At 48.9% G+C, this 26,065-nt stretch overlaps 1 protein-coding gene across 1 annotated transcript; it reads right to left on the bottom strand.

The window, feature by feature from the left end:
* Window positions 1-1,771: 1,771 nt before the first annotated feature.
* PELP1 (proline, glutamate and leucine rich protein 1) lies at window positions 1,772-26,065 on the bottom strand. Its single transcript, XM_010994684.3, has 17 exons — window positions 25,614-26,065; window positions 20,153-20,217; window positions 19,672-19,777; window positions 16,307-16,456; window positions 15,995-16,066; window positions 7,039-7,098; window positions 6,606-6,756; window positions 6,279-6,408; window positions 6,044-6,131; window positions 5,496-5,584; window positions 5,300-5,416; window positions 5,040-5,187; window positions 4,745-4,904; window positions 4,004-4,059; window positions 3,651-3,857; window positions 2,042-3,517; window positions 1,772-1,927 (listed from the first exon to the last, which is right to left on the bottom strand). The coding sequence occupies exons 1-17, from the start codon at window positions 25,860-25,862 to the stop codon at window positions 1,835-1,837; spliced, it is 3,417 nt and encodes a 1,138-aa protein (XP_010992986.2). The 5' UTR covers window positions 25,863-26,065; the 3' UTR covers window positions 1,772-1,834.

Genomic DNA, 26,065 nt, shown 5'->3' with positions numbered 1-26,065 from the left:
GTACCTAGTACAAAACTGGTACTCAGTATTCATTGAGTGAACCAATCCCATGACTTAGTGAAATTATGTGTTTTGTATTAAGTGATAATATACTACTATTGTGTGAAAAATAGGATTTTTATACATATTTGTATGCACATACGTTACCTCTGGAATATATAAAACTGGTTATATGGGCTGCTCAGGTGAAAAAGAAATCTAAGTGACTAGGAAACAGGGGCAAGAAGACTTTTCAGCAAACCTTTCATACCTCTTAAGTTTTGAACCATGTGAATGTGTCATCTATTCAGAATATAATTTAAATTAGAAAATTTTCTGTTCTGGCTTCTTCCTTAGGGTCCATGTCAACTTGACCTATCTACAGTTTCCAGAATTCAGGTTCTTTCCATTTTTGAAAAATTATTATTGCAGTTTTCACACCTCTGTACCTTATTCCTTGCAGTGGTCTGTACGTCCCCTGTACCTAAAAAACAAACAGCTATAAGACATTTTAAGAATAAACAAACAGGGAAATTTGAACATCACACTAAGGTGACCCTTCAACAACACAGAATTCAACTGCATGGTCCACTTCTACAGTTTTTTTTTCCCCCCAATAGTAAATACCAGTGCTACATGATCCAAGGTTGGTCAAATCCACAGACGCAGAACCACAGATACACAGGGCCAACACTAAGTCACGTGGATTTCGGACAGCTCAGAGGGCTGGCACCCCTAACCCCCGCATTCTCCAAGGGTCAGCTGTGTATAGTTCATACTATTGAATCATGGTTACTTTTCTTAGGTTTGATAGTGGTCTTGTGATTATGTAGGAAAGTGTCCTTAATCTTAGGAGACAATGCTGATGAGTTTAGAGGTGAAGGACCATGATGTCTGCAACTTACTTTTATGTGACCCCACAAAAACGTGCATAGATGTAACTGTACTGATTGGAGACGCGTGCAAGTGTAAACACAGGTCTATACGCAGGTACGTAGTTATACGGGGTAAAAACCAAGGTGGCAGATGTTCACTTGTAAATCTATGCAAAGGTTATGTGCTGTACTGTTCTTTCAGCTTTTCTGCAGGTTTAAAATTTTTCAAAATAGTAAGTTGGGAGGCGGGAGTTTTTTTTAAACTCCTACTATTTTTCAAAAAATTAGCTCAAATGTACCCCCTCAGAGGCCCTGCAGATGTGCAGTTGGGAAAGCCACTCCCCTTTCTGCATTTCCAAGGCACTTTACTCGTGGTCACACTTCAACAGTGACTGAGAAAACCAGGGCACATCTATCTCCAGTCTGTCCACCTCAGTCCCCTCCCACAGACACACCTCTGGGATCAAAAGCTGGCTGGGAAATGTGCGAAGTTTCCCAATTTCCTTTCCTGTAAGTTTCCATATCACAGTCCCTCGGCCTGCTCTTTCAGACCCGAGGGCGGCGTGTGCACGTGTGTTTTCACACAGGTGCACTCACCAGGACACTTACTTCCCTAAATCTCCCACGTGCCCCCACACCTGGATCGCACACTCAAAAGCAGGTCTACTCCTCATCTTCTTAGCCACACAGGCGACCCAGCACACACTTAGCATCAGCGAGAGCAGCGGGCAAGAAGTCAAAAACGCTGACCTGCTGAACCACAGGACAGTCTGTTACCCCCGTAAGTCAGTGGTTCCGCTTCTGGACAGTGGCGTGAAGAGGACGACCATGGCCAAGTCTGGGATGCTACGGACACTGTGAAAAGCCCAGCAGACATCTGGGCTTCTAGCCGGGGACACAGTGGTGGCAAAAGGCAAAAGCAGCAGTCATTATACAAGGACATAACTTTATTGGAAACCAGGAGCAAGGGCGGAGGAGGGCTAGGAATCGGGCTCTGGGGCGGGCGGGGGATTCTCATCGTCGGGGGGGCAGTCGATGAAGTCAGCCAGCATGGCAGCTGTGTCATCCTGCTCCTTTCAGGGACAAAGACATAAGATTCTAGTCAGTCAGCCACACGTATGCAGAAGCATGGGTCAGGCTGGGGACAAACGCAGGCAGCTACCCCCATCTCCCTGCCACCCACTCACCTTTTCCTGGAGCGCTGCCGCCTCTGTCTCCATCTCCATTTCTTCCGCTGCTGACGCCTCTGGCTGGGGTGGCACCTGGTCACCCACACCCTCAGCCCCCTCCTCCAGCAGGGTCGGGGGTGCAGAGGGCTCTTCTTCACCAAGCTCCTGAGGAGATGGCACTGCGGGGGGGCTGCCCTCTTCCCCCTGCACCTCGCCCTGGGGAGGGAGCACCTCAGGGGCCAGTGTGGGGGCCGTCTCGGCCCCCGGCCCCTCTTCCGCCCCCGGCTCCTCCACTTCCAACAGCAGCCCGGGCTCTGGTTCTGGCTCGGGCGGCACCTTGGGGGACTCGGCAGGCGGGAGAGCCGGTGGCAGGCTCGGGGGCGGAGGCCCACCTTCCTCCACCTCTCCACCCGCAGGGCCGAACTCCAACTCTTCCACCTCCTCCAGCTCCTCTTCCTCCTCATCATCCTCCTCCTCTTCCTCCTCCTCTAATTCACCTTCCTCCTCCTCAAATTCCTCCTCAAACTCTTCTTCCTCTTCCTCTTCCTCTTCAAAATACTCTTCCTCATCCTCTTCCTCTTCCTCAAAGTCTTCCTCCTCCTCCTCTTCCTCCTCCTCTTCCTCCTCCTCCTCTTCTTCCTCCTCCTCATCACTGCTGTTGATATTAATAACTGTCAAATCTTCTTCCAGGGCTGGGGCGCCTCCCCCACCAGGGGTCCCTTCAGGGACCAACTGGGGTGGAGGGAGTGTCACAGGGCCAGGGACTGGAGGTGGGGGCGGGGGAGGGAGAGGCCCAGGGGTAGCGGGAAGTTCTTCAGACTCTTCCTTGGCTGGCACAGGAGGGGAGGCCGTTGGTGGCCCGGCTGGGGCTACAGGGGGCGGTGTGGTGCCCGAGGGTGGCGGGGGCGGCAGGGGTGGCAGCCCTTCAGGCACGATCACCACACTGTCATCAGAGTCGCTTTCCAAGGAGATCTCCACATCGGACGCCTCCTCCTTGTCATAGTGGACAAAGGCTGGTCTGGGCACTCTCCCCCCGAAAGTTTCATCCGGGGGTACAGTAGGTGGAGGAGTGCCACTAGGGGCAAGGATAGGGTCCTCATTTGAGCTTGCCCGGTGGTTCTCAGAGCCAGGAAGGAGCCGGGGGGGTACAGATACCAGGCCTGGGACAGAAACGCCTAAGTGATTGGCTGTGGCTGGAGGTCCAGGGCGTGCTGGGGGCATAGAGCCGACTGAGGGCATGGGGCCCGCCGAGGACACAGGGCCTGCTGAAGGCATGGGGCCCGCTGAGGGCATGGGACTGGCTGAAGGCATGGGGCCCACCGAGGGCATGGGGCCTGGGGGGTGAAAGGCTGGAGCCCTGAATGGAGATGGAGCCTCGGGAGGTGGAACTGGGGCAGGTGTGGGGCAGGCAGGGCCCATGGATTGCAGGGGAGGAACCCGGGGGTGGGTCAGAGCAGCACAGGTCACCAGTGCTTCTGAGCAGAAAGAGGAGACCTGAGGAGGGAAGAAAGGGCCAGAGTGAGCATCAAGGATACAGGCCTTCAGGGCACAGGGAGGGAAAGCCGACCAGCATCAGAAACGGGAATCCAGAAACCAAAGAGGGAAACTCAGCCCCGGCAGTAGTTACCTCCAGGCTGTCTTCTCTCTGGCCTAGCGAGAAGGCTTGCAGGGCACAGGCCAGAGGAGGTGGGCAGCGAGGAGAAGGAGCCAGCAGCAGAGCCAGCAGCAGGCGGTAGAGTTCGAGGCGGCAGCGGGCACTGGTGTACGGGGAGCTGCCGAGGACCTCACCCTGCTGGACGCCCATGGCCAGCGGGAGGACCAGATCATGCAGTCTCTGCAAAGGACAGAGAGCACTCCCAGAGATGTCACCAAGATGACCCAACCCTTCTCAGGGCCCACTCCCAGGTAGGGATGGACCCCCAGCCCGTGTACAGAGCAGTAGACCCTCCCCAACCTCCACGGGGACCAGGCTCCACTCACCCTGTGGGTCTCCTCCTTGATGAGAGGCCCGCACATGAGGACGGTCCGGCTGAGACCTGGGGAAGGAGAACGGTGTGTAAGAGGCGGGCTGCTAACACACCTCCGAGCAAGGGCTTCTGGAGCACACAGCCTGGGCGGGCACCCAGCTCTGCCCTGGCCTAGCTCGGGCCAGTCCCTGAACTGCTGTTTCCTCGACTACAGAACAGGGATCGTGAAAGCACCTCTACTGCATGAGGCTGCTGACAACATTATGTGAATGAGATGTTGAAGGCAGGACACTCTAAGGATGCATTTACTTGTCTGGGTAGAGCTGGACCTCCCTTCAAGGGGGCGGGGCTGGGGGGCGGGCAGTGAACTATAGGGGACCCAAAGGAACGTCACTTCTGCTCCCAGATTAGCGACTGTGTTGGAAGCAGGAAGCCCCACTGAGGCCCGGGGAGTGTAAGCTCCGCGGGCAGGGATCTCATCGTCTTCCTCCCCCGCCCTCCTGTACTAGAACAGCACTGGACGTGTACAGAGGATGCACAGACAAAGATAAACAAGACCCGTGACAACACCAGCAGCCCCCATCTAGTGGACAGCAGGCCCCAAGATTCCGCCTGCAGCCCTGGGAGGTGCATGGCTTCTCTGCAGCTTTGAGCTGGGTCTGCATTCTTCCTACACCCTCCACTTCAACTGGTTTGGGGCTATCAGTCCAGGCCACCCCAGCACTCCGAGGTGCAGGGCACAGGTCTTACCCACCTCTCAGCGCAGCCGCACACACATCGCTGTTAGCATTGCTGTCCCCTTTCCGGTGGCTGGGCGGGGCCATAGCTTCCCCCACATCCAGCTTTAGCTTCTTGGGGGCGCTGGGCTTTCCAGTCTGCAAACCTCCGTCAGGGCTCCCCCGGGGACTGCGCAGCTGGCGGGGGAGGGAAACATTAATCACATGCACAGGCGCACAGCAAGGCAGGACAGGGCAGTGATTGGTGAGGAGGCACATTTGGACAAGGGGCACAGATTGGGGTCCTGGGGCAGGAGCAGAGGCCTCGCTCACCTTGAGCGCATCAGCCGCGGGGGCGATGTCACTGAGCAGGTGTGTGAGCAGGGCCTCTCCCGAGGCTCCTCCCTGAAGCACTCCTGCCGAGGCCCCACACACCTGCACCCACAGCTCCAGGACAGCATACACCTTGGTCCGCACGGTGCTGTGGGGTGAGCAGAGGGCAGCCTGTGAATGGGAGCCGACGTGCCAGCTCATGCCCCTCCTCCCCTGCATCCCCTCACCCACCGTCTCCTCATTCTCTTCCTGATGGTCACCTGTAAGGCCGCTCCTGGCCTGGCGAAAGGGCATCCCTACCAATGCTCCAGGCATTGAGGACCTGGGGAAGCAGGCGGCTGATCAGGGCCCCAAAGCGCAAGAGCCGGCCTCCACACCTGGGGGTGAAGACAGAGCAGTGACCCCCGTTCCTAGGGCGTCCCAGCCCCCGCAGCACACCCTCCCGAGCCCACTCACGCGAGGATGAGGGCAGAGAGCAGGTCCAAGGCTTCCAGGTGGAGAGAGGGCAGCAGCAGCAACCGCAGGGGACCATCTCCAAGCAAGCTCTGTGGAGAAAACTGGCAAAAGTTAAGGAGGAGGGGGAGGAAGTGAAAGAGAACTGGAGACAGCACAGATCTGTGTGACTACATACACGTGTTCACGCAGGTGAGGAACCCACCGCCGAGCCCAGCTCTCCCAACAAGATCAACCCGCCATCCTCTCAGACAGACCCTGGGAGGAGGATGAGGGGAGGGATGGCTGAGCCTCTCAGCAATGACTCAGCTGACCCCCGTTCACCCTCCCCTGGGGAAGCATTGCTACAAGTGTTCCCGCAACACATGAGAGAATCCTCGCTGGCCTGCATGTATGTGTGGAGCACAGGAATGCCGGCGCCTGGACGAGGTAAGGAGCTGTCCGGGACAACCTTGGGACGGCAGCATTTTGGGAGCTGCAATCCCACACCGCTCTCCTGGTTGCCCTGGGTCCTGGGTCAGGGTTGTGAACAGAGGTCAGGTTGCACTTACGATGTTCTTGGCACTGATGCTGAGGGTCCGGCAGATGACATCCAGGACCTCCTGCACAGGGACGGACACGGGAGCCCCAAACTCAGAGCTAGAGAGAATCAGAGCAAGGAGCCCCTCAGTGCAGGGACCCCAGGGGGACTCCACGCCCTCTACCTCCCTCCTCATGATGAAGACAACCCCCATCTCAGCCCCTCCTGCTCCAGGCCCTTGCTCTCTCCATTACTCACTCACACACCTGAGCATGAGGCCCAGGCAACGGGCCAGCCCGGAAAACCTCTGCCGAAGCTGGAGGAGGACATGGGCGTCACCATCTTCTGAGGGGGAAAGCAGCGTCTCCACCCCAGGGCCTTCATACTGCATAGGAGCTGGACGGGAACAACCACCTTTGAGCACCAGGCCTGTCTTCCAGCCTCTCCTCCTTCACTTTGGTGGAGGACCCACCCATATTCTAATCCATGTGGCCTAGAAATCAACGGCCCCGCCTCTCTGGACCACCCTCCTGGTTCCCCTCCCACCATGTTCCCCAACCACTCAGCCACCAGCTCCCAGCCATGGTCCCTACCTGTTTCTGCGCCCTCGTACAGGGCTCCAAGCAGGCTGTGCAGTGAGGCCAGCAGGCTGTGCAGCTCCTGTTCCCAGCTCTCGGTGTGCTTCAGGCCCTGGGAGAAGCCAGCCCCTAGAGAGGGCAGCCTGGAGTAACACTCACAGGCCAACTGCAGAAGGAAGGTGGGAAACCTGGTCAGATGGGAATCCAGCCCAGCCACGGAATCCCAACCCCACTAGTGCGAGAAAGACAGAGATCAAAGAGCGCTCCGAGGGAAAATGGAAGGGGTGATGGGGCAGAAAGACACAGAAACAGAGGCAGAAGTCATGATTCATGTATGTAAGAGAAGGAAGTGAGAACACGGTCGAAAAGCAGGAACAGAGAAAAGCTAAGAGACAAGAGAAGCTCCAGCTCAGACCCCCAGAGGCTCCATCTTCCTCCTCTCCCTTACCTGCTGGAGCTGAGGGCTCAAGGCATCCACCCGAGACAGGAAAAATGAGGCCAGCTTGCCCTGGGTTAAGGAAAAGAGAGGGAGAGGCTGGGTAGTCAGCTCCAAGGGCCAGAGCAGTAGACCCTGCACAATCCCAGCAGCAGAATCTAAGCGCAGGCCTTTTTTCCTGCAGACGAGAAAGCAGCGCCCCCTGCGGAGAGTCACTCCTGGGAGCAGACGTGCTCTCGTGGCAGAAAGACATCCTACGTGTCACCTCTGGTCCGCAGCCTCCCTGTTCAGGTGGAAAGGGTCTGTCTGTGCCCTACAGACACCTGGGCTCCCTCCTGCCAATTTTTTCGAAATGAGCATCATCTCCCTCTTGCCAAAAGGACAGAGTCCTGAAAAACAGCTACCCCCACAGCCCAACTCCCTGCCAGCTCAGACAAGAAGTGAGGGTCCAAGCTGGGAGCTGAGGCATAAGCCAGGGTATGAGGGCAGGACCAGGTCAAGAGAGAAGGGGGAGCAGCCAAGCAGAACCCAGGCAGCACATCTCAGAGCAGCGACCTGTCAGCCAACATTTCCTCCACCTGCTCCATGAGGGTGCTGGCCCCAGAGTATTTCACTGGGGCCACATTTACTTGGGGTAGAATCAAAGGGACCACATGGATAGGGGAAAAAAATTTTTTTTTTTTTTTACCATTTTCACTAATCTATAAATGAAATGTGGTTTTTTTTTGAAATGTGTTTTTTAATTGTAAATGTAGACAAAAAGCCACAGCAGTATTAGCAGTACCTCTGTCACCACCAGAAATCATTTCTTTTCATTTCACATTATATTTGTAAACAAGTATCTTGAAATAACTGATTTGAAATTTCAGTAGTTATCAGACCTGCTACCAGCTCCTGCTGACACGTTAATAAACACACAGACTCCATCACAATATACATGTCCACAGAACTGGTCTCCCTTGCAATTCCAGGTATTTTATGAATTTAAAAACATCCTGACAGGAGGTCCATGGCACAAAAAGGGTAAGAACCCTGAAGTGGAACAGGATTTCCACCCTCAGTGGGTGCAACAGTTGGTCAGAGACAAGTGTATGGAGAACAATATGCTGGAAGTGGCAGTGGCATCCAGAGGGGGACAGAGGGTGGGTCAATAGGAATGGAAGCTGGGAGGCAGGACTGAGCGGGGCTTGGGAGAAAGGGGAGGACAGACTGCTATGAGGAGAGCTACAGATGTGGAGGAGCAGACCAAGGCCTTACATCCCAGGATCTTGAGTACGGACTTCATCAGGGGGTGGGCAGCACCCACACAAAGGTAAACTTCCAGAAGACCACAAAGACAAACCAACAGTGGCACCAGGCACATGGCAGAGGCCTTGGGGAGGAAATGCAGGCTAGCAGTGTGTGGTCCAGAAAGCAACCCTCCCAGGGCTCCCTGCCATCTGCCCCGTGGCAGGAACCACATGTGGTTTCCCAGGTTCCACCTCAGGATTCTCATCGACCGCGGGGCGAGCATTGTTATAGCTGGAAGACCTAGAACCATTTCCCTTGGGACTTGGAAAGCAAGTTCATGACCGATGGGGTAGGGTTCACAACACTTCAAAAACAGCAACCACCCACAGGTCTGATTCACCAGTTTCTCCAAGGATGAAACTTCAGCGAGTCCCCGGAGCCTCATTTGTAGTGGCACTCAGCCCTTCTGCCAACTTAGTGCTCCCGCTTTCCCTGAGACTCTGATTCAAAAAGCTGGGCTGAGGCCAACAGAAGTCTGCCTACGTGACTGCAGTCAGGCAAAGTACAGGGACGTGGCTCTGGCCAGAGGTCCACCCCAGCTGACGCACAAAGCAAACCAAAGGAATGCTCACTTGGGACATCTCACGTGGCACCCGAACACACGTGTGCAGACACAGCATGTCCTGGGTGTCTCCCAAGGGTGGGGTTAGTCTTCCCACCCACTCCCAGAACTATTCATCAATCTGTCACAGAAGGGTAGAGGTAAGGCCTCTACTGGCCTGAATTCATGAACTCAGAATGCTTGAGATGCTTCATTTGGGAGGAGTGATCCTGAGTTTGGAGACAGCCACTGCCCTGGGAGCTTCTGGGGGATGGAACAGAGAGCAGATAAACACTCCCATTATCACTTTCCTAAGAACTGGTGTGCAAGATACTCCAAGTGCAAACTGCCCCAGGGCCTCCGCACAAGACAGACTCTATCCGCCACATTGACAACAGGCAGAGCGAAACTCCTCAACAGAGGGACGTGCTCCAGATGACGCTGTATTCAGATACTGAATTCTTAGAGAAATAAAGGCATATGTCCCTGTAACAACATAGGAAAGCTGTGTTGTTTGGAGAGGGTACTCAAAATGCAGGCCGTCTGACAAAAGGTTCTGAGTTAGAGGCAGAGTCTCCTGACCACTCACCGTGAACACTAAGGGAACCAGCAGAGGCAACCCCGGCGGCCCAGTCTCATCTCGTCTGCCCCGCAGGTAACGCCTGATTCCCCTTCCATTTTCATGGGGGATGCAGGTTGGTACAAATAACTCCTAACCAAGCTGAATCAAAACAGACATCTGCAGCAAAACCTCACAGACTTCAACCAATGAGGGGTCAGGGACAAAGATCTAGCCTGCATAATTTGAGAAGTTAATTTACAGGGCATTTTAGAAGAAAGCAACTTAGCAAACTTAAGTTAAAAAAAAAAAAACAACAAACAAACTTCACTCAAATTCAGTAAAATCCCTGAGTTACTCCAAATGCCTTCTTGACAAAGTCCTGCCCTGCCAAAGCCTGTATGACCTGCCATCGGGGGCATTCATATGGAAACAGCATCGGCAAGGACGTGACCCCACGTTCACTGAGAAACCTCACCTGCTCTGGGGCTTTTCAAATACTGCAAGTAACCAGTCCCAAAGCCTCAGCAAGCACCACTCCCAGACCAGACCACTGTGTCCCCCGAGCTCCACATCTGGTCACAATCCTTCCCAAGCCACTGACGAGCCATCAGAGCCAGCATCAGCGTGCAAGCCTCTCTGCCAATCCTGTCTACATTCTTAAAAGCATCCAGGGAGTTAGGTTTGGTGGAAAACTTGGGCTTGAAGGGCAAACAGTTCTGGTTCACACCTTGGTTTTCTAACTACCAGATGCAAGCGTCGGTTAAGGTGGTCAAACCCCTCTGGGCCTGTTTCTCCCTGTTTCATTCGGTGACGCCAACTCCACAGAATTACTGTAAAATGAGACGATACATCTCAGACTCTCAGCTGGGCGCCTGGCACAGGGTGGGCACCTACTAACCAGCTCCCCCTCCTTTTCGTGACCTGGTCATAGAACCACATGATGTTATTTTCTAGATAATTTCAATGGCAAACTCCCTCTTGATTCATATCACCAATTACTGTGATTAAGCACATCAGTTATGTAAAAAAATTATTTGCCACTAATTCTGGTTCTCCACAGATTTGTGCTTCCATCTAAGAAAGGGGCTGCCCAAAGGATTGTCAAGCAGTGGCAAATATTATCAAAACAAGACAGAACGTTTAATCGACAGGAGTACATCTATTTGTTCCTAGATACTAGCTGGCATCAAATTATTCTGCAAATAAATATGCCAATTCCAAAGGCCCTTTAACTGTTATTTGGTAGAATTTGATAACCATTCATATTTGTTATTGTATGGCCCTGAAAATGAAACTGTAATTCTTTCACTGACCTCTTCCTCCCTCACATGATCCACATCCAACCTGCCTGTCTAACCTATTAAGGCCCTAGGTCCAGCCACCTCTGTACGGGTCATGACAGGTTGGGGGACAGGGTAGGGAAGGGACAAAGGGAGATTAGTCAGGAAGAGAAGGAGAAAGAAGCATAGGAGAAGTTGATACAGGGAAGTAATAAGTCAGGAAGGCTTCCTGGAGGAAATTATAAGAGCTTTACAGACAAAGAGAAACAAGATGGTAGAAAAATGGGCAGGGCATTCCAGAGGGGCAGAGGATGGTGTCCAGGGTAAGACGCTGGGCATTGGCGTCAGATCTTAGGGCAAGGTACTCAATTTTGATTTCTTTATCTAAGAGGATTAAATGAGAATGAGTTTAAAGCTATGAGGTGGTATAATCATAGCTGTGGAGATGGGTGACGTAATAATCAGAAGGCAGGTGCTCAGAAATCTTAGCATCAAAATCTGAGGTAAGACAGCTATCAAGATTTCTGTCGGGGAGGAGGTGCCAAGATGGCGAAGTAGAGACTCACAGCTCGCCCACTCCACGAAGACACCAAGAACTACACCTACAGACCCACTGAATCGCACAGAACACCTACTGAACTCTGGCAGTGTCTCTCGCTTCAAAATACAGGAGGATTCCTCACAAAATCCAGTAAGAGAAAAAAAAGAAAAAGGAAATCGGTGTAGGGCCAGTCCTGTGGGCAGGGAGCAACAAAGGAAAAAGGTGCCCCCACGCTGGGACGCTCCTTCTCCAGCCGGGAGGTCACTGGGGACAGAAGCAGAGCTTCCAAGGCTCGGAGGAGAAAAAGGCAGCCACTTGGCAGACAGAACTAACAGAAACAGGCACAGAGGGTCCCTGCGATCCCCGGCTAGATGTGAGCCCTCAGGGATGAGCCGGGACTGGCTGCTGGAGATCGGTGACGTGGAGAGGATGGGGGCCCACTGCACAGAGGCAGCTTCAGGGGACTGGAGGGCGGTGTGAGCTCCGGCTGCGGGTGTATGAGGAACAGAACAGCCTGAGACCCAGATAAAGAAGCACCACTGCTGAAGTGCACGGGGTGGGGTGGTGCAACACAGCCGCACCACCATAGCTTCTGTCTCTGCTTGGCTCCACTGTTGGTGTGTTCTCGCGAGAAGAGAGGTAGGGCTCAGTCATAGCCAGTGCTGCTGCGCGGAGTGGGGCTGAAAGCTGAACCCATACCCAGCGGCCCTGCAACTTCACAGGTAGGACTGAGATTTATTTACAGCCCCAGGCAGAGAGGGTGGATGTGCTCTCTCTGGACCCTTTGTGGACCCACGCCTCTGGGGCTAACAGTGAGTGGAGTTCTGGTGCACTGCAAGGTACAGATATTTATAGCAGGCCGGCATACCAAATGGTATCTGAAGGTGGGGCTGGGGTCTGTGCTGACCCTGTTGCACACCACGGATCCAGGTGTGTGACTGCACGCTACAGTGGGTCCTAGCGTCAGACACTGGCCAATCTGTGCTGGTGGTTCTAGGAGCCTAGAACCTGGGTTACACCAGAGGGTGGCTGACATTCCCACAGCTAAGGCAGGGACAAATGCAGCATCAACAAAGAGTACTTTGTAAGCCTGCATAACAAGTGACAGACAACACCACAGAGGGCACTTCCCCGTGGACATCTCCTGTGGAGGTACACTCAGCAACTCTTCCTTCCAGCTGAAGTGCTCCAATCCCGCCTACCACACACTGCAGCTCAAAAATGGGTCTAGAACCCTCTATTCCAGCAACAGGTGGGCAGTCCTGGCCCCTGTCAAGGCTGTGACAACCACAGAATAAAAAAGGAAACCCCACTCAACAACAGCATGGAGACTAAACAACATGCTACTAAAAAAAACCAATGGGTCAATGATGAAATTAAAAAGAAATTAAAAAATACTTTAAGACAAATGACAATGAAAACACAACCACACAAAATCCATGGGATGCAGCAAAAGCAGTCCTAAGAAGGAAGTTCATAGCGATACAGGCCTTCCTCAAAAAACAAGAACAACCTCAAATAAACAACCTAACCTACCACCTAAAAAATTAGAAAAACAAAAAACCTGAAGTCAGCAAAAGAAAAGAAATAATAAAGATCAGGGAGAAAATAAATAAAATAGAGATTTAAAACACAATAGAAAAAATCAATCAAACCAAGAGCTGGTTTTTCGAAAGAGTAAACAAAATTGACAAACCTCTGGCCAGGCTCACCAAGAAAAGAGACAGGAAACAAACAAAATAAGAAAGGAAAATGGAGAAATTACAACCAACACCACAGAAATATAAAAAATCATAAGAGAAAACTATGAACAACTATATGACAATAAATTGGACAACTTAGAAGAAATGGGAAAGTTTCTAGAAACATACAGTCCACCAAAGCTGAATCAAGAAGAAATAAATCATTTGAACAGACCGATCACTAGAAGTGAAATAGAATCAGCAATAAAAAACCTCCCTACAAACAAAAGTCTACGATCAGATGGCTTCACTAGGGAATTTTATCAAACATACAAAGAAGAGCTCATACCGATCCTTCTCAAACTCTTCCAAAAGACTGAAGAGGAGGGAACATTCCCAAACTCATTCTATGAAACCACCATCACCCTGATACCAAAGCCAGGCAAAGATACTACCAAAAAAGAAATTTACAGGCCAATATCACTGATGAACATAGATGCAAAAATCCTCAACAAAAAATTAGCAAACAGAATCCAACAGCACATTAAAAAGATTATATACCATGATCAAGTTGGGTTCACCCCAGGGACACGAGGATGGTCCAACATACACAAATCAATCAATGTGATTCACACATCAACAAAATAAAGGACAAAAATCACATGATCATCTCAATAGATGCAGAAAAAGCATCTGATAAAATTCAACACCGATTTATGATAAAAACTCTAACCAAAGGGGGTATAGAAGGAACATATCTCAACATAATAAAAGCTATTTATGATAAATCCACAGCCAGCATGATACTCAACAGTGAGAAGCTGAAAGCCTTCCTGCTAAAATCCGGAACAAGACAAGGATGCCCACTCTCACCACTTCTATTCAATATAGTATTGGAAGTCCTAGCCAAGCAATTAGACAGGAAAAAGAAATAAAAGGGATCCAAATTGGAAGAGAAGAGATAAAGTTATCATTGTATGTTGATGACATGATACCATAAATACAAAACCCTAAAGGCTCCACACAAAAACTACTAGAGCTGATAAAAGAATTCGGCAAGGTAGCAGGATACAAGATCAACATACAGAAATCAGTTGCATTTCTTTACACTAACAATGAAAGAGAAAAAAAAAAAACAATGAAATATCAGAAGAGGAAAGTAAAGAAACAATCCCTTTTAAAAAATAAAATACTTAGGAATAAATCTGACCAAGGAATCAAAGCCATATACGCAGAGAACTACAAAACATTGATTAAGGAAATTTAAGATGACTTAAAGAAATGGAAAGATATCCCACGCTCCTGGATTGGAAGAATCAATATTGTTAAAATGGCCATACTGCCCAAGGCAATCTATAGATTTAATGTGATCTCTATCAAATTGCCCAGCATATTTCCCACAGAACTAGAATAATTCCAAAATGTATATAGAATCACAAAAGACTCAGAATTACCAAAGCAATACTGAAGAAAAAGGAAAACGAAGCTGGAAGAATAACCCTCCCAGACTTCAGACAATACTACAGAGCTGTAGTAATCAAAACAGCATGGTATCAGTACAAAAACAGACATATGAATCAAAGGAACAGAACAGAAAGCCCAGAAATAAACCCACAGACCTATGGCCAATTAATCTTCGACAAATGAGGCAAGAATATACTGGAAAAAAGACAGTCTCTTCAGAAAGTGGTGCTGGGATAACTGGACAGCCACATGTAAATCAACGAAGTTAGAACACTCCCTCACACCATACACAAAAATAAACTCAAAATGGCTTACACTTAAGCATAAGATAAGACACTATAAACCTCCTAGAAGAAAACATAGGCAAAACATTCTCTGATATAAATCTCAGCAATGTTCTCCTAGAGTAGTTTACCCAGGCAAGAGAAATAAAACCAAAAATAAACAAATGGGACCTAATTAAACTTACAAGGCTTCGCACAGCAAAAGAACCATAATAAAAACAAAAAGACAACCTATGGGAGAAAATATTTGCAAAAGATGAGACTGACAAGGGCTTAATTTCCAGAATATATAAACAGCTCATACAATCTAATAATAAAAAAACAAACACCCCATCCAAAAATGGGCAGAAGATCTAAACAAGTAATTCTCCAATGAAAACATACAAATGGCCAATAGGCACGTGAAAAAATGCTCAATATAGCTAATTATCAGAGAAATGCAAATCAAAACTACAATGAGGTATCACCTCACACCAGTCAGAATGGCCATCATTCAAAAGTTCAAAAACAGTAAATGTTGAAAAGGGTGTGGCAAAAAGGGAACCCTCCTACACTGTTGGTAGGAATGCAATTTGGTGCAGCCGTTATGGAAAACAGTATGGAGATTCCTCAAACAATTAAAAGTAGACTTACCATATGATCCAACAATCCCACTCCTAGGCATATATCTAGAAGGAACCTTAATCCAAAGACACCTGCACCCCAGTGTTCACAGCAGCACTATATACAATAGCCAAGACATAGAAACAGCCTAAATGTCCATTGACAGATGAGTGGATAAAGAAGTTGTGGTCTATTTATACAATGGAATACTACTCAGCCATAAAAAATAAAATAATGCCATTCACAGCAACATGGATGGACCTGGAGATTGTCATTCTAAGTGAAGTAAGCCAGAAAGAAAAACACCATATGATATCACTTATATGTGGAATCTAAAAGAAAGACAAACGAACTTATTTACAAAACAGAAACAGACTCAGACATTGTAAACAAACTTAGAGTAACCAGGTGGGGAAGGGGGTAGGAAGGGATAAATGGGGAGTTCGAGATTTGCAGATACAAAAATACATAAAATAGATAAACAGCAAGTATATACTGTAGAGCACAGGGAACTATATTCAATATCTTGTAGTAACCTATGGTGAAAAAGAATATGAAAACAAATATACAGATGTTCACATACGACTGAAGCATTATGCTGTACACCAGAAATTGACACAACATTGTAAACTGACTATACTTCAATAAAAAATATAGATATACAAAAAAAACAAAAACCAGATTTCTGTTGGTGGGGAGAGGAGCTCCCACGAATGCTTACTTTGAGAGACCCGCACGCCCGAGGGAAATAGGTCATACAAGCCTTCATTCCTTCCAGTGCCGAGAGCTCACACTGTGGAAAAAACAGAAAGTGAGACAGAGGCTGAAAGCCCAACGCCTCCGCAGACCCGACTCCGCCCCACCGCCCCGCAGGGCCCCTTCTCCTCACGTTTTCCCTTGTCCTCTCCCTCCTCTCACATCTTCAGTCCTTTTCCCCAGTCGCTTCCCAGCACATTCTTTAACCCAATCAGTGTGAACAGAGGGCAGCCCTGCAAGGGGCTGAGGGGCAGGGGAGCTGCAAAGGGGGTCTCACCTCTGGCCTGAGGCCCAGCAGGGAGGTGAGAAGGCCAGGGAGGTGGTTCATGGAGATGTCCCGGAAGAGTGTAGGAAGCTGGGCGGCGTAGCGGAGTAGGTCCCTCAGGATGGCCACAGCCAATTCCATCGTGGGGGGTGGGTCCTGGGACTAAAGAGCAACACCTCAGGCCCCCAGCCTCACGTTCATGGTCAACAGGAGGAGGAACGAGAGGTGTGACAACCTGGGGCTTCTGACAAATACCACAGCTAATGTCGACATTACCATCGAATCCACTAGGAACAGAGTGCACCAGAGTCACGGAGCAGCCAAGGTAACATATTTGTCTACAGAAAGGACACGTGTCCACAGTTTACCACTATGGGTGTCTGGGGGTCCTAGAAATTTGTTTGGGAAAAAAGGAACAAAGACACACCTTAAAGATCTGACTAATCAGAAGATCTCAAGAGTTGCTTGACTCTCTCATACCACATTTCCCTACCGGGAATAGAGAGGAGCACTTCTGAGACTGGGGAAAAAAGTCTCAGCCACAAGACCACCCCATCTCTCTCAGCTTGCTTCTGGCTGGCTCAAACACACCCTGGAGCTCATGGAGGAAAAACAGTTCGAATTTAGGACTTCCCCCCAACTGTTAACGTGTATCTAAGGAGAAAGCATTTGGCACGTCCCTCCTGCCAGACCAGAGGCCACATGTCAATGAAACAAGAACGTCTGTTGGAAAGTTAAGTCCAGGTAGGCCTATCAGCTACAACAGGCCCCCAACACGGCCCAGCAGTCCCGCTGCACTTCTCTCTGGGCAACGCTGTCTGCTGCTCAGCCCCTCCCCCCCCAACACCACCTCTGCACAACCTAACCTGCGACTTCAGAGAAAACTGAAGCCCAAAGTGGGAACTCCTTCACCACCAACCCTGGAAACACCATCTCTACCTTCATCCCTGCTGTCCCTCTTCCTGTCTCACTAGAGGAGGTACTCCTCCCCTCCAAGGACGACTGCTCCTCGATGCTTTACGTACTGTCCCCTGCCTTCCTCTCAGAACCATACACTGCTGACTAGCTTCTTCTCTACAGTCCATCTCAGAAGGATTCTTCCCGCTGACGTCTGGACATGCTCCAGTCTCTCCTATACCAAAACTCCTCCTCCTGAGCCCCCACTCCACTTGCCCGATCTCAGTTGTTGTGCAATTTCTCTCTGTCACTGTTAGAGCCAGACGTCTTGAAAGGACTGCCTACCTCCCCTGTTTCCACTCCTCCCACTCACTGCTCATCCCAGGTCAATCTGGCTTCAGTGTCCACTGCACCACCAAAAACTCTTTCGCAGTCTCAGAACCCTTGAGTTGCTAAGTCTGATGAACAATTTTCTGTCCTCATCTTCTTCCAGCCCAGAGGGGCTTAAGCAGAAATGACTCCTCCTTCTCCCTGAAGCACTCTTCCCTTAGATTCCATCCAACCCACCACCCTGGTTATCTCCTTCTGTTACTCTGTCTCAGCCTCCTTTATAAGCTCATCCTCCTCTACCTGACCACTGAATGTGTAGTGCCTCAAAACCCAATCTGTGTAAGCACTCAACTTGACAATCTGAGCCTCATCCTCACCTTCCGCTGCCATCTAAATGCTGAAGACTCTTCCCCTTTTTAAAACATAGTGACTGAAGCCCTCACCCACTGAACCCACCCACTCAGGGCTTCCACCCTGAAATAACTGGCCACTCCCACTGGCACCAGATCTGGGGTAAGCTTCCTAAGAGGGCTTCTACTGAATGCCCAGGGCCATCCTCATGGTATCTTCACCACTCCCCTCTGAACCTGGCTGTCTTCCCATGTTCTGAAATCCAGAGTCTTCCTGGAAACATCCTCTCCCTGACCGTATGCCATCAGGACCTGTCGCCTTTACCTCTAAATCCCTCACCCACTTGCCATCATTTCTTCTGTCGCCCTAGTCCAGCTACCGTGGATGCTCCCCTAGGTTACTTCAGTACAGGGTCTTTCTGCTGCCATTCTGGCTCCTTTCTAATCCTTTCTCCACACAGCAGCCAGAGTGATATCTCCAAATGAAAATTTGATCATATCACCACCACCACCTCCTTCCCCCCTACTCAAAGCCTTCCATGGCAGGGAGGGTATAGCTCAGTGGCACAGCACATGCTTAGCATGCATGAGGTCCTGGGTTCAATCTCTGTACCTGTTTAAAAATAAATAAATAAACCTAATTATTCCCCCTAAAAATAATTTTAAAATTTTAAAAATAAAGTTAAAAAAAAAAACAAAAACCCTTCCATGAGTTCCTACTGTTCCAAGAACAAAGACCAGACTCCCTCAGCATGCCTACAATGCCGCACATGGCCTGGTCCCCATCCACCCACCTCTCCAACCCCAGCCACACCAGCTCGCTTATAAGTCTTCAAATGAACCAAACTCTTCTTATCTCAGGGCCTTTCTACACTTAGAACACTCAGAAAACTTTCTCAGCCCCATTTACTTCTACTCATCAGTTCAGGAAAGCCTTCCCTAAACCACTGACCCTGATCATCACCCCCCCACACCATCCCAGTCTGGGTCAGATTCCTCTCATTACAAGTTCTCAGGGAACCACAGCCTTTTCCTCCACAGCACCTACTGCAGTTTACCATTTCACGCTCATTATGTAATCAGTCAAATAGCATCTCTTCCACTAGAACAGGGATCAGCAAACTATGCTCTGTGGGCACCTGTTTTTGCAAGGCCCCAAGCTAAAAATGGTTTTTATATCTTAAAGGGTTAGAGAACAAACCAACTAAGAAACAACAGGCAAGAGAAACTATATGTGGTTCACAAAACCAAAAACATTTTACTATCTGTAAACATTTACTTCATAGACAGTTTCCCAACCCCTGCAATTGACTCTAAACACCGTGAAGGCAGGGTCCCAGTACATCTCACCACTGCCTCCCCGGAGCCTAGCGCGCAGCCTGCCGTGTGTGCTCAGAACAGGCTTGTGGAAGAACTAAGTGGGGATGCCATCAAAGGATGTCAAAGTGGAAAAAAATTTAAATGTTAAAAAGAGGGAGAAGAGCAGGGAAAAAAAACAAACACCTGGGAAAAGGAACTTTAGAGATGTCGCCCATTAGAAAAGCTAACGAGGAAGTGAAACTGTCAGAGGTTACAGTGTGTGAAAGGTCAGATGAATTAAAAGAACCTAGTAGATAAAAATACCAAAAAGTTTAAAATGATGTTTCTATTTGATGCTCATCCTCCCCACTGGAAGGGAACTGCTTCTAATCATTCTGTCCTCAGAATTAAATGTCTAAGCCATGAAGAGGAACCACATCCAAAAGGGAGAAGGTATGGCTGAGGGAGGGGGAGGAGGCAGGGCAGCAGCTGAATCCTTACCTGCAAGACCTGCTGAACGCTCCGGAGCCAGGAGACACAGTGCTGCTGGAACATCTCCGTGGGGCTCTCCCCCACCAGCAGGGACAGCAGACATAAGCCCTCAAACCTTAAAAGAAAGAAGTGAGTGATGACGAGCGGGTGGTGGCCCGACTGCAGGGGGAGCTATTCCCTGCTCTTTTACTCCCCCAGGCTAGAGTAGGACATCGCCTCCAGATCCCCTGTGGTCTCTCACTCCTGAAACACTTGGAGGATGGGGAGTGAGGGGCGAGCAGCAAGGAAAGAAGGGAACAGAAGGTGGGGCGTAGGGAACTTGGCAGCTGGAACAGGTGGGGTTCAAGTGAGCCCATGAAGAGAATCAAACTCTCCACCTTCTCGGGCACGGAGTCTGAAGCCATGTGGTGGGGACAGCGGACAGACAGGTATATAACCCTCTTCCTAAAGAAACAACCCCCTGGAGGGAAAAACAGGCTTAAAGACTTACCGAGTTTTGATAGAACCGAGGCGTGCATTACTGAGACCCACCAACGCCCCAACAGCGGAAAGGTTCTGGAGGGAAGGAAACAGGGAAGTGAGTCAGGAATAGGACACTAAGGACACAGGAAGGCTTCTCCAAGTCCTTCCCTGTCTGGCATTCCTAAAGCCTTTTCCGAAGTAACACCTCCTTGAGGCCAAAAGACCATTCTTCTAGATGCCTTCAGCCTTTGCCCTATTTTCAGTAGGTGACACTCACGGCAGCCTGTCCTGCAGGCTTTCCTCGGTTACGTCTTACCTGACTCCCCACCCACCGCTTCCCACCCAACAAATCACTGCTACCCAGATGGCTAGACACCCCGACTCGTCCCAGCTCCCAGACTTCAGAGGCTCCTTTACCTCTGTTTCCCTGGACAGCATCGAGCACAGAAGGACATCCCTAAATGCTTGCTGACTGGACACTGAACTCATCTGATAGCCTTCTTCCTTCACCCCACACAAATCCTCCTCCTGTTCCTGGCTTTCTTGGAGCACATGTGGGAGCCCTGAAAGGTCTCCTCCTCAGCCTTCCCACAAGTAACCTCTTTACCCCCAGCCTCCACTCTTATCTCCCCCAGTATCTCCCTAACGGTACTCATCACTCCTTTCAACAAACACGTATTATGCACCGAGTCAGATGACGGAATACAGAGCTAAATAAAATAGATAAGGTCCCAGTTCTCATGAAGAGCAATGCTGATTCTTTTACCCAATAAACATTTATTTACCATCTACTTCATGTAAGACATTGTTTTAGGGGCTGGAGAGCTTATATTCTTGTTAGAGGAGACAGAAAATAAACAAATGGCCACATAACAAATAGTGTGTTGGCTGGTGCTAGGTGCTACAGGAAGAATAAAGCAGACTGAGGACAGAACAGAGCACTTGGAGTAGGGAAGGGAGACAGCATTTTATGTGGAGGGGACACAGGGCCTTCACTAAAAAGGCCACTGGAGCAGAGGAAAGTGAGAGCAAGACACACTGATACGCTCACACACTGCTGCTAAGAACACAAAATGGTGCAGCCACTCTGGAAAACAGCCCAGCAGCTCCTGAAAAGGTTATATACGGAGTTAACATATGACCCAACAAGCCCACTAAGTATATGGCCAAGAAAAAAGAGAATGTATGTTCTCACAGAGACTTGTACACAAACATTCACAGCAACATTACTCGTAAGAGCCAGAAAGTAGAAACAACCTAAATGTCCATGAATGGATAAACAAAACGTAGTATACCCATACAATGGAATATTATTTGGCCATAAAAAGGAATGGAGTTCTGAGACATGGATGAACCTTAAAAACATCATGCTAAGTGAAAGAAGCCAGACCCAAAAAGCCACACGTTGTAGGACTCATTTCTATGACATGGTCAGAGCAGGCAAACCTATAGAGACAAGTAGATTAGTGGCTGCCCAGGGCTGAAGGGCAGAGAGGGCTTGGTGGGACATGGGAGTGACGACCGATGGGTTTAGGGCTTCCTTTGGGAGTGATGAAAATGTTCTAAAGTTGATCGTGGTGAAGGCTGCACAACTCTGCAAATACTAAAAACCATGAAACTGTGTATTTTGAATCAGTGAACTGTATGTATGTGAATTGCACCTCAATAAAACTGTTTTTTTAATATACACAAAATGTTATGATAACTCACAGAGAAAAAAATGTGACAATGAGTGTGTATATGTCCATGAATAACTGAAAAATTGTGAACACTGGAATTTGACACATTGTAAAATGATTATAAATCAATAAAAAATGTTAAAAAAATTCAAAAAAAAAAACCCAAAACTGTTTTTTTAAAAAAAGGCACACTGATAATGAAACAAAAAACAAAAAACAAAAAACAAAAAACAAAGGATGTTCCAGGCAGAGCAGAGAAAAAGGAAAGGTTGTGGGACAACAGTGCCCTTAGTACATCTGGGGAATAGCCAGGAGGCGAACTGTCTCTAGAGAAGACTGAGCAAGAGAAGAGGAGTAATAAAAACCAAAGGTCCCAGAAGCAGAGCCGGATCTTGCAGTCGTTCGTATAGGCGATTGCTGACTTTTACTCTCAATTAGATAAAAGCCATGGTGGGAGAGAACTAGGCAGAGAAGGGATGTTATTTGACATAATTTATTTTTTAAAACACATCCACAATACATGAGTTGCGTTGCAGAGAAGGCAGAAGCAGACAGAAGCAGGTGGCCACTGTAATGATCCAGGAGAGAGAGGATGCAGTTTATAAGGCACTGTAATAGTGGGGACACAACGCATCAAATTCTGGACAGATTCTGAAGGTAGAGCCCACAGGACTTGACAACACATTGGATATGGGTGGGAGATAAAGAGAAGAGGCAAAGATAATTCCAAGGTTTTTCACTTGAACAACTAGAAAGATGGAGTCGTCATTTACTAAGAAGGGGACCATTGCAGGAGGAGCAGATTTTGGGGGTGAGAATCAGGAATTCAGTTTCAGATATGTTAAATCTGGGATGTCTATTCAACATCAGAATAGAGATGCCAAACAGGCACTGGGTGGATAAGTCTGGAGTTAGGAGAAATCCTACGTAGAGTATGAATACGGGAAGTTGTCAGTCATGAGACTGGATCAGCTCCCTGAGCAAATGAGTATAAACGAAGAAAAAAGGCAGCACAAGGACTGGGTTCTTGGGCACTCAAATACTTACAGATCAAAGAGGTGAGGAGGAACCAATAAACAAGACTATAAGGGAGTGACCAGTACAGTCACTCTTGGACATACATCTGGAGAAAACTCTAATTCAAAAAGATACATGCACCCCAGTGTTCACAGCGGCTCTATTTACATTAGCCAAGACATGGAAGCAACCTAAATGTCCACTGACAGATGACTGGATAAAGACGATGTGGTGTGTATACACACACACACACACACACACACACACACACACACGAATACTACTCAGCCATAAAAAAGAATGAAAAATTGCCATTTGCAGCAACATGGATGGACCTAGATATTATCATACGAAGTGAAGTCAAAGAAAAACAAATATCATGTGATATTACTTATATGTGGAATCTAAAAAAATAATACAAATGAACTTATTTACAAAACAGAAACAGACTCACAAACATGGAAAACAAACTTATTGTTACCAAGGGGGAAGGTAGTAGGGGAGGGGAAAATTAGGAGTTTGGGATTAGCAGATACAGATTACTGTATATAAAATAGATAAACAACAAGGTCCCACTGTATAGCACAGGAAACTATATTCATTAGCTTATAATAACCTATAATGGAAAAGAATCTGAAATACATATATATAACTGAATCACTTTGCTGTATACATGAAACCAACACAACATTGTAAATCAACTATACTTCGATTAAAAATCTAAATTTAAAAAATAAAAAAAAATTTTTAATTAAGTGAGACCAGTCATCAGGATACATGTTCTTCTCCAGCTATACTGAGCGATGCAGGTGCAGGCACCAAATAAACAGATCTGGATTCAACACAGACGGACTGCTGCCAGGCAAGTACAATGAAAGGAGAGGGGCAAGGAAGTGATTATAGTGGAATTTAAACAGGGTAAGAAGAGAAGAGAGAACATGACAGATAATAAATAAGTTAATTTATTTCAAATAGTGATAAACGCTAGGAAAGAAACAAAACAGAATAATCTGAGAATGACTGAAGTGGGAAGGACTACTGTATTTAAAACACGGTGGCCAGGAAAGGCTCCTCTGAATGGAGACAGGTAAGCTGAGACCAAATTAAGCAGCTCACCTCCCCAGGTGTTTCCCAGCAGAGAGAGGACTGACTAGCAGTGGCCTTAGCTGCAGCAGAAATGAGATCAGCCTGGGTGGCTGGAGCACAGTGAAGACAGGCCAGGAGTCGTATGAGATGAGGTCAAGAGGTAAGCAGAGGTCACACTATGTAGGGCCTGGTGCAGTAAGTTACTGTACAGTTTTAAGCAAGAGAATTCTGTAATCTCATCGATATTTTTTTAAAAATCACTGGCTATTGGCCAGGCAATGGGATAGTACAAAGCCCTAAGGACACAGTGCAGAACAATACACTCTATCCTTGAAAGTCTATACAATTACAGGGGAACTGAGATCTGAGATTTGCTTTAAAATGCTCCAGGGGCGGGAGATAGAGTTGAGAAAGTGGGAATGTACCAGAGACACAGTTCTGTCACCCTCACTGAGGAGTAATGTTAATATAAATAAACAAATAAGGTCATCTCTGATAAATCTGTGGCTAAGATTATGGAACCTCCCAGCAGGTTGTCACAACTCTCTTCCTGAAAGGAATCGTAGAGCTGGGAAGGTCCCAGTAACAAAGGTTGGACAAGGAAGACCTCATGTACACAGGTCTTCAAAGATGAGCAGAATTTGCGGGAGGATTAGGGGGAAAGATGAAAGACAGAAAATATTAAAGGTGAACCTACCACAGGTTAGCCAGTTACATCTTAGAATCAGTGCTTTCACCTGGGCAAGATGATGGGGATTAGGCTAGGATGGGGGCAATGGGAAAGATATGGAAAGGAGTGGACAGATCTGAAAGTTACTTAAAAGATAAAATCAAAAGGACTTAACATACTGCATATAGAGATGAGTGAGCAAGAAAAAAGTGTTTAGAATGACATCTGGGTTTCTAGCTTGAAGAACTGAATGGATGTTAGAGTCTACTCTTGATATAACTCAATGGACCATTCTAAGCCAGTCTACAAAGCGCTCCATGATCTGTCCACTGCCTACTCACCTCAGCAGCCTCATCGCGCCCACTCTCTTCCCCTCCACCTGGGAGCCCCAGGCACGATGCCCTTCTATTCAGTTCCTTCCTACCACAGGACCTCCCCACACGAGTTCTCCGCTAACTGAACCGCTCCTCCCATTTTCTTTCCCTACCCAACCTCTACTCATCCTTGGGGATCTCAGCTTAAATTCCAGCACCTCAGGAAAATCGCTGCAATTTTCCAGATTAGGTTTGAGATCCCTACCATACAATTCTCATAGTGTTTCATAACATTTTGTTCATCGCCATTTCATCTGTAACTGGAGTGCCCAGGATTTGGCCCTCGGTAAGAGCTCGGTAAATATTTATTAAATACGTCCATCCACTCAGTCGAAACAATCCCAAACATACATACTGCCAGAGTTTAGTTAAACATCATACCTCTAATGAGTGACGGGGCCTGGAATAGAACCCATTCACGTGTGACTACCAACAGCCTAGCAATACAAAACTGAGGCCCTTCCTCTTCCCTGAGTTTCTCCTGCTCATGGCTGATGAGGGAGAAACGCGTGAATCTCGTCCACAGTGATATCTGGATCCACGTTCTGCCCCCGGCTCTCCTTCCCTCCACCTCCCAACTGCAGCGACGGTACACCGAGACCCCGGCGCACAAAAGCTGCGCCAACCTTCCAACAGGGCCGCCGGCGTGCGGGCCAGACTCACCTGGGCCCCGCCCACCGTCCCATGTAGCCGCAATAGGCACATGAGCCCCGGTAAATGTGGGGCCGAGCGGACTGGGGGATGTACGGGTGCAACGGTGGACCCCGCTCGCGGCTGCAGCAACCCCGACACGCTCTCCAGCAGCAGCAGGCGGAGACGAGGGCCAGAGGCTACGGCCGAGAGACCCCCGGTCCCGCCGGGAACCCCAGCCGCGGAGCCCGCAGAGGGCCCGCTAAGAACGGCTGCCGCCATCTTCACCCGGGCTCTAGTGCTGGCGTGGCGCGATGACGCAAACACACCGCGACCAACGCCTCGTGGGGAAGGGGCGTGGGGAGGGGGCCGTGGTCCTGCGCGTTGCGTGAACGGAGGTTGGACTCCGCGCTCCGGCTGGGAAGGAGCATGCGCAGCGCGGAGAAGCCCGGGCGCCTGGGCGGCGGCGGTTCAGTCGGTTCCCT

This window comes from Camelus dromedarius, chromosome 16 (assembly GCF_036321535.1).
Source record: "Camelus dromedarius isolate mCamDro1 chromosome 16, mCamDro1.pat, whole genome shotgun sequence".
NCBI lineage: Eukaryota > Metazoa > Chordata > Mammalia > Artiodactyla > Camelidae > Camelus > Camelus dromedarius.
Note: the sequence above shows the minus strand (reverse complement) of the source record. Positions and strands in the feature narration are given on the sequence as shown.

What these genes read in the sequence shown, in the direction of transcription:
- PELP1 (XM_010994684.3), bottom strand. Translation starts at nt 25,862, where the DNA reads ATGGCGGCAGCCGTTCTTAGCGGGCCCTCTGCGGGCTCCGCGGCTGGG. An exon ending in TGAGCCCTCAGCTCCAGCAG is followed by an intron (nt 6,757 to 7,038) that starts GTAAGGGAGAGG and finishes TTCCTTCTGCAG; the next exon opens with TTGGCCTGTGAGTGTTACTC. An exon ending in GGCCAGGAGCGGCCTTACAG is followed by an intron (nt 5,188 to 5,299) that starts GTGACCATCAGG and finishes CTCACCCCACAG; the next exon opens with CACCGTGCGGACCAAGGTGT.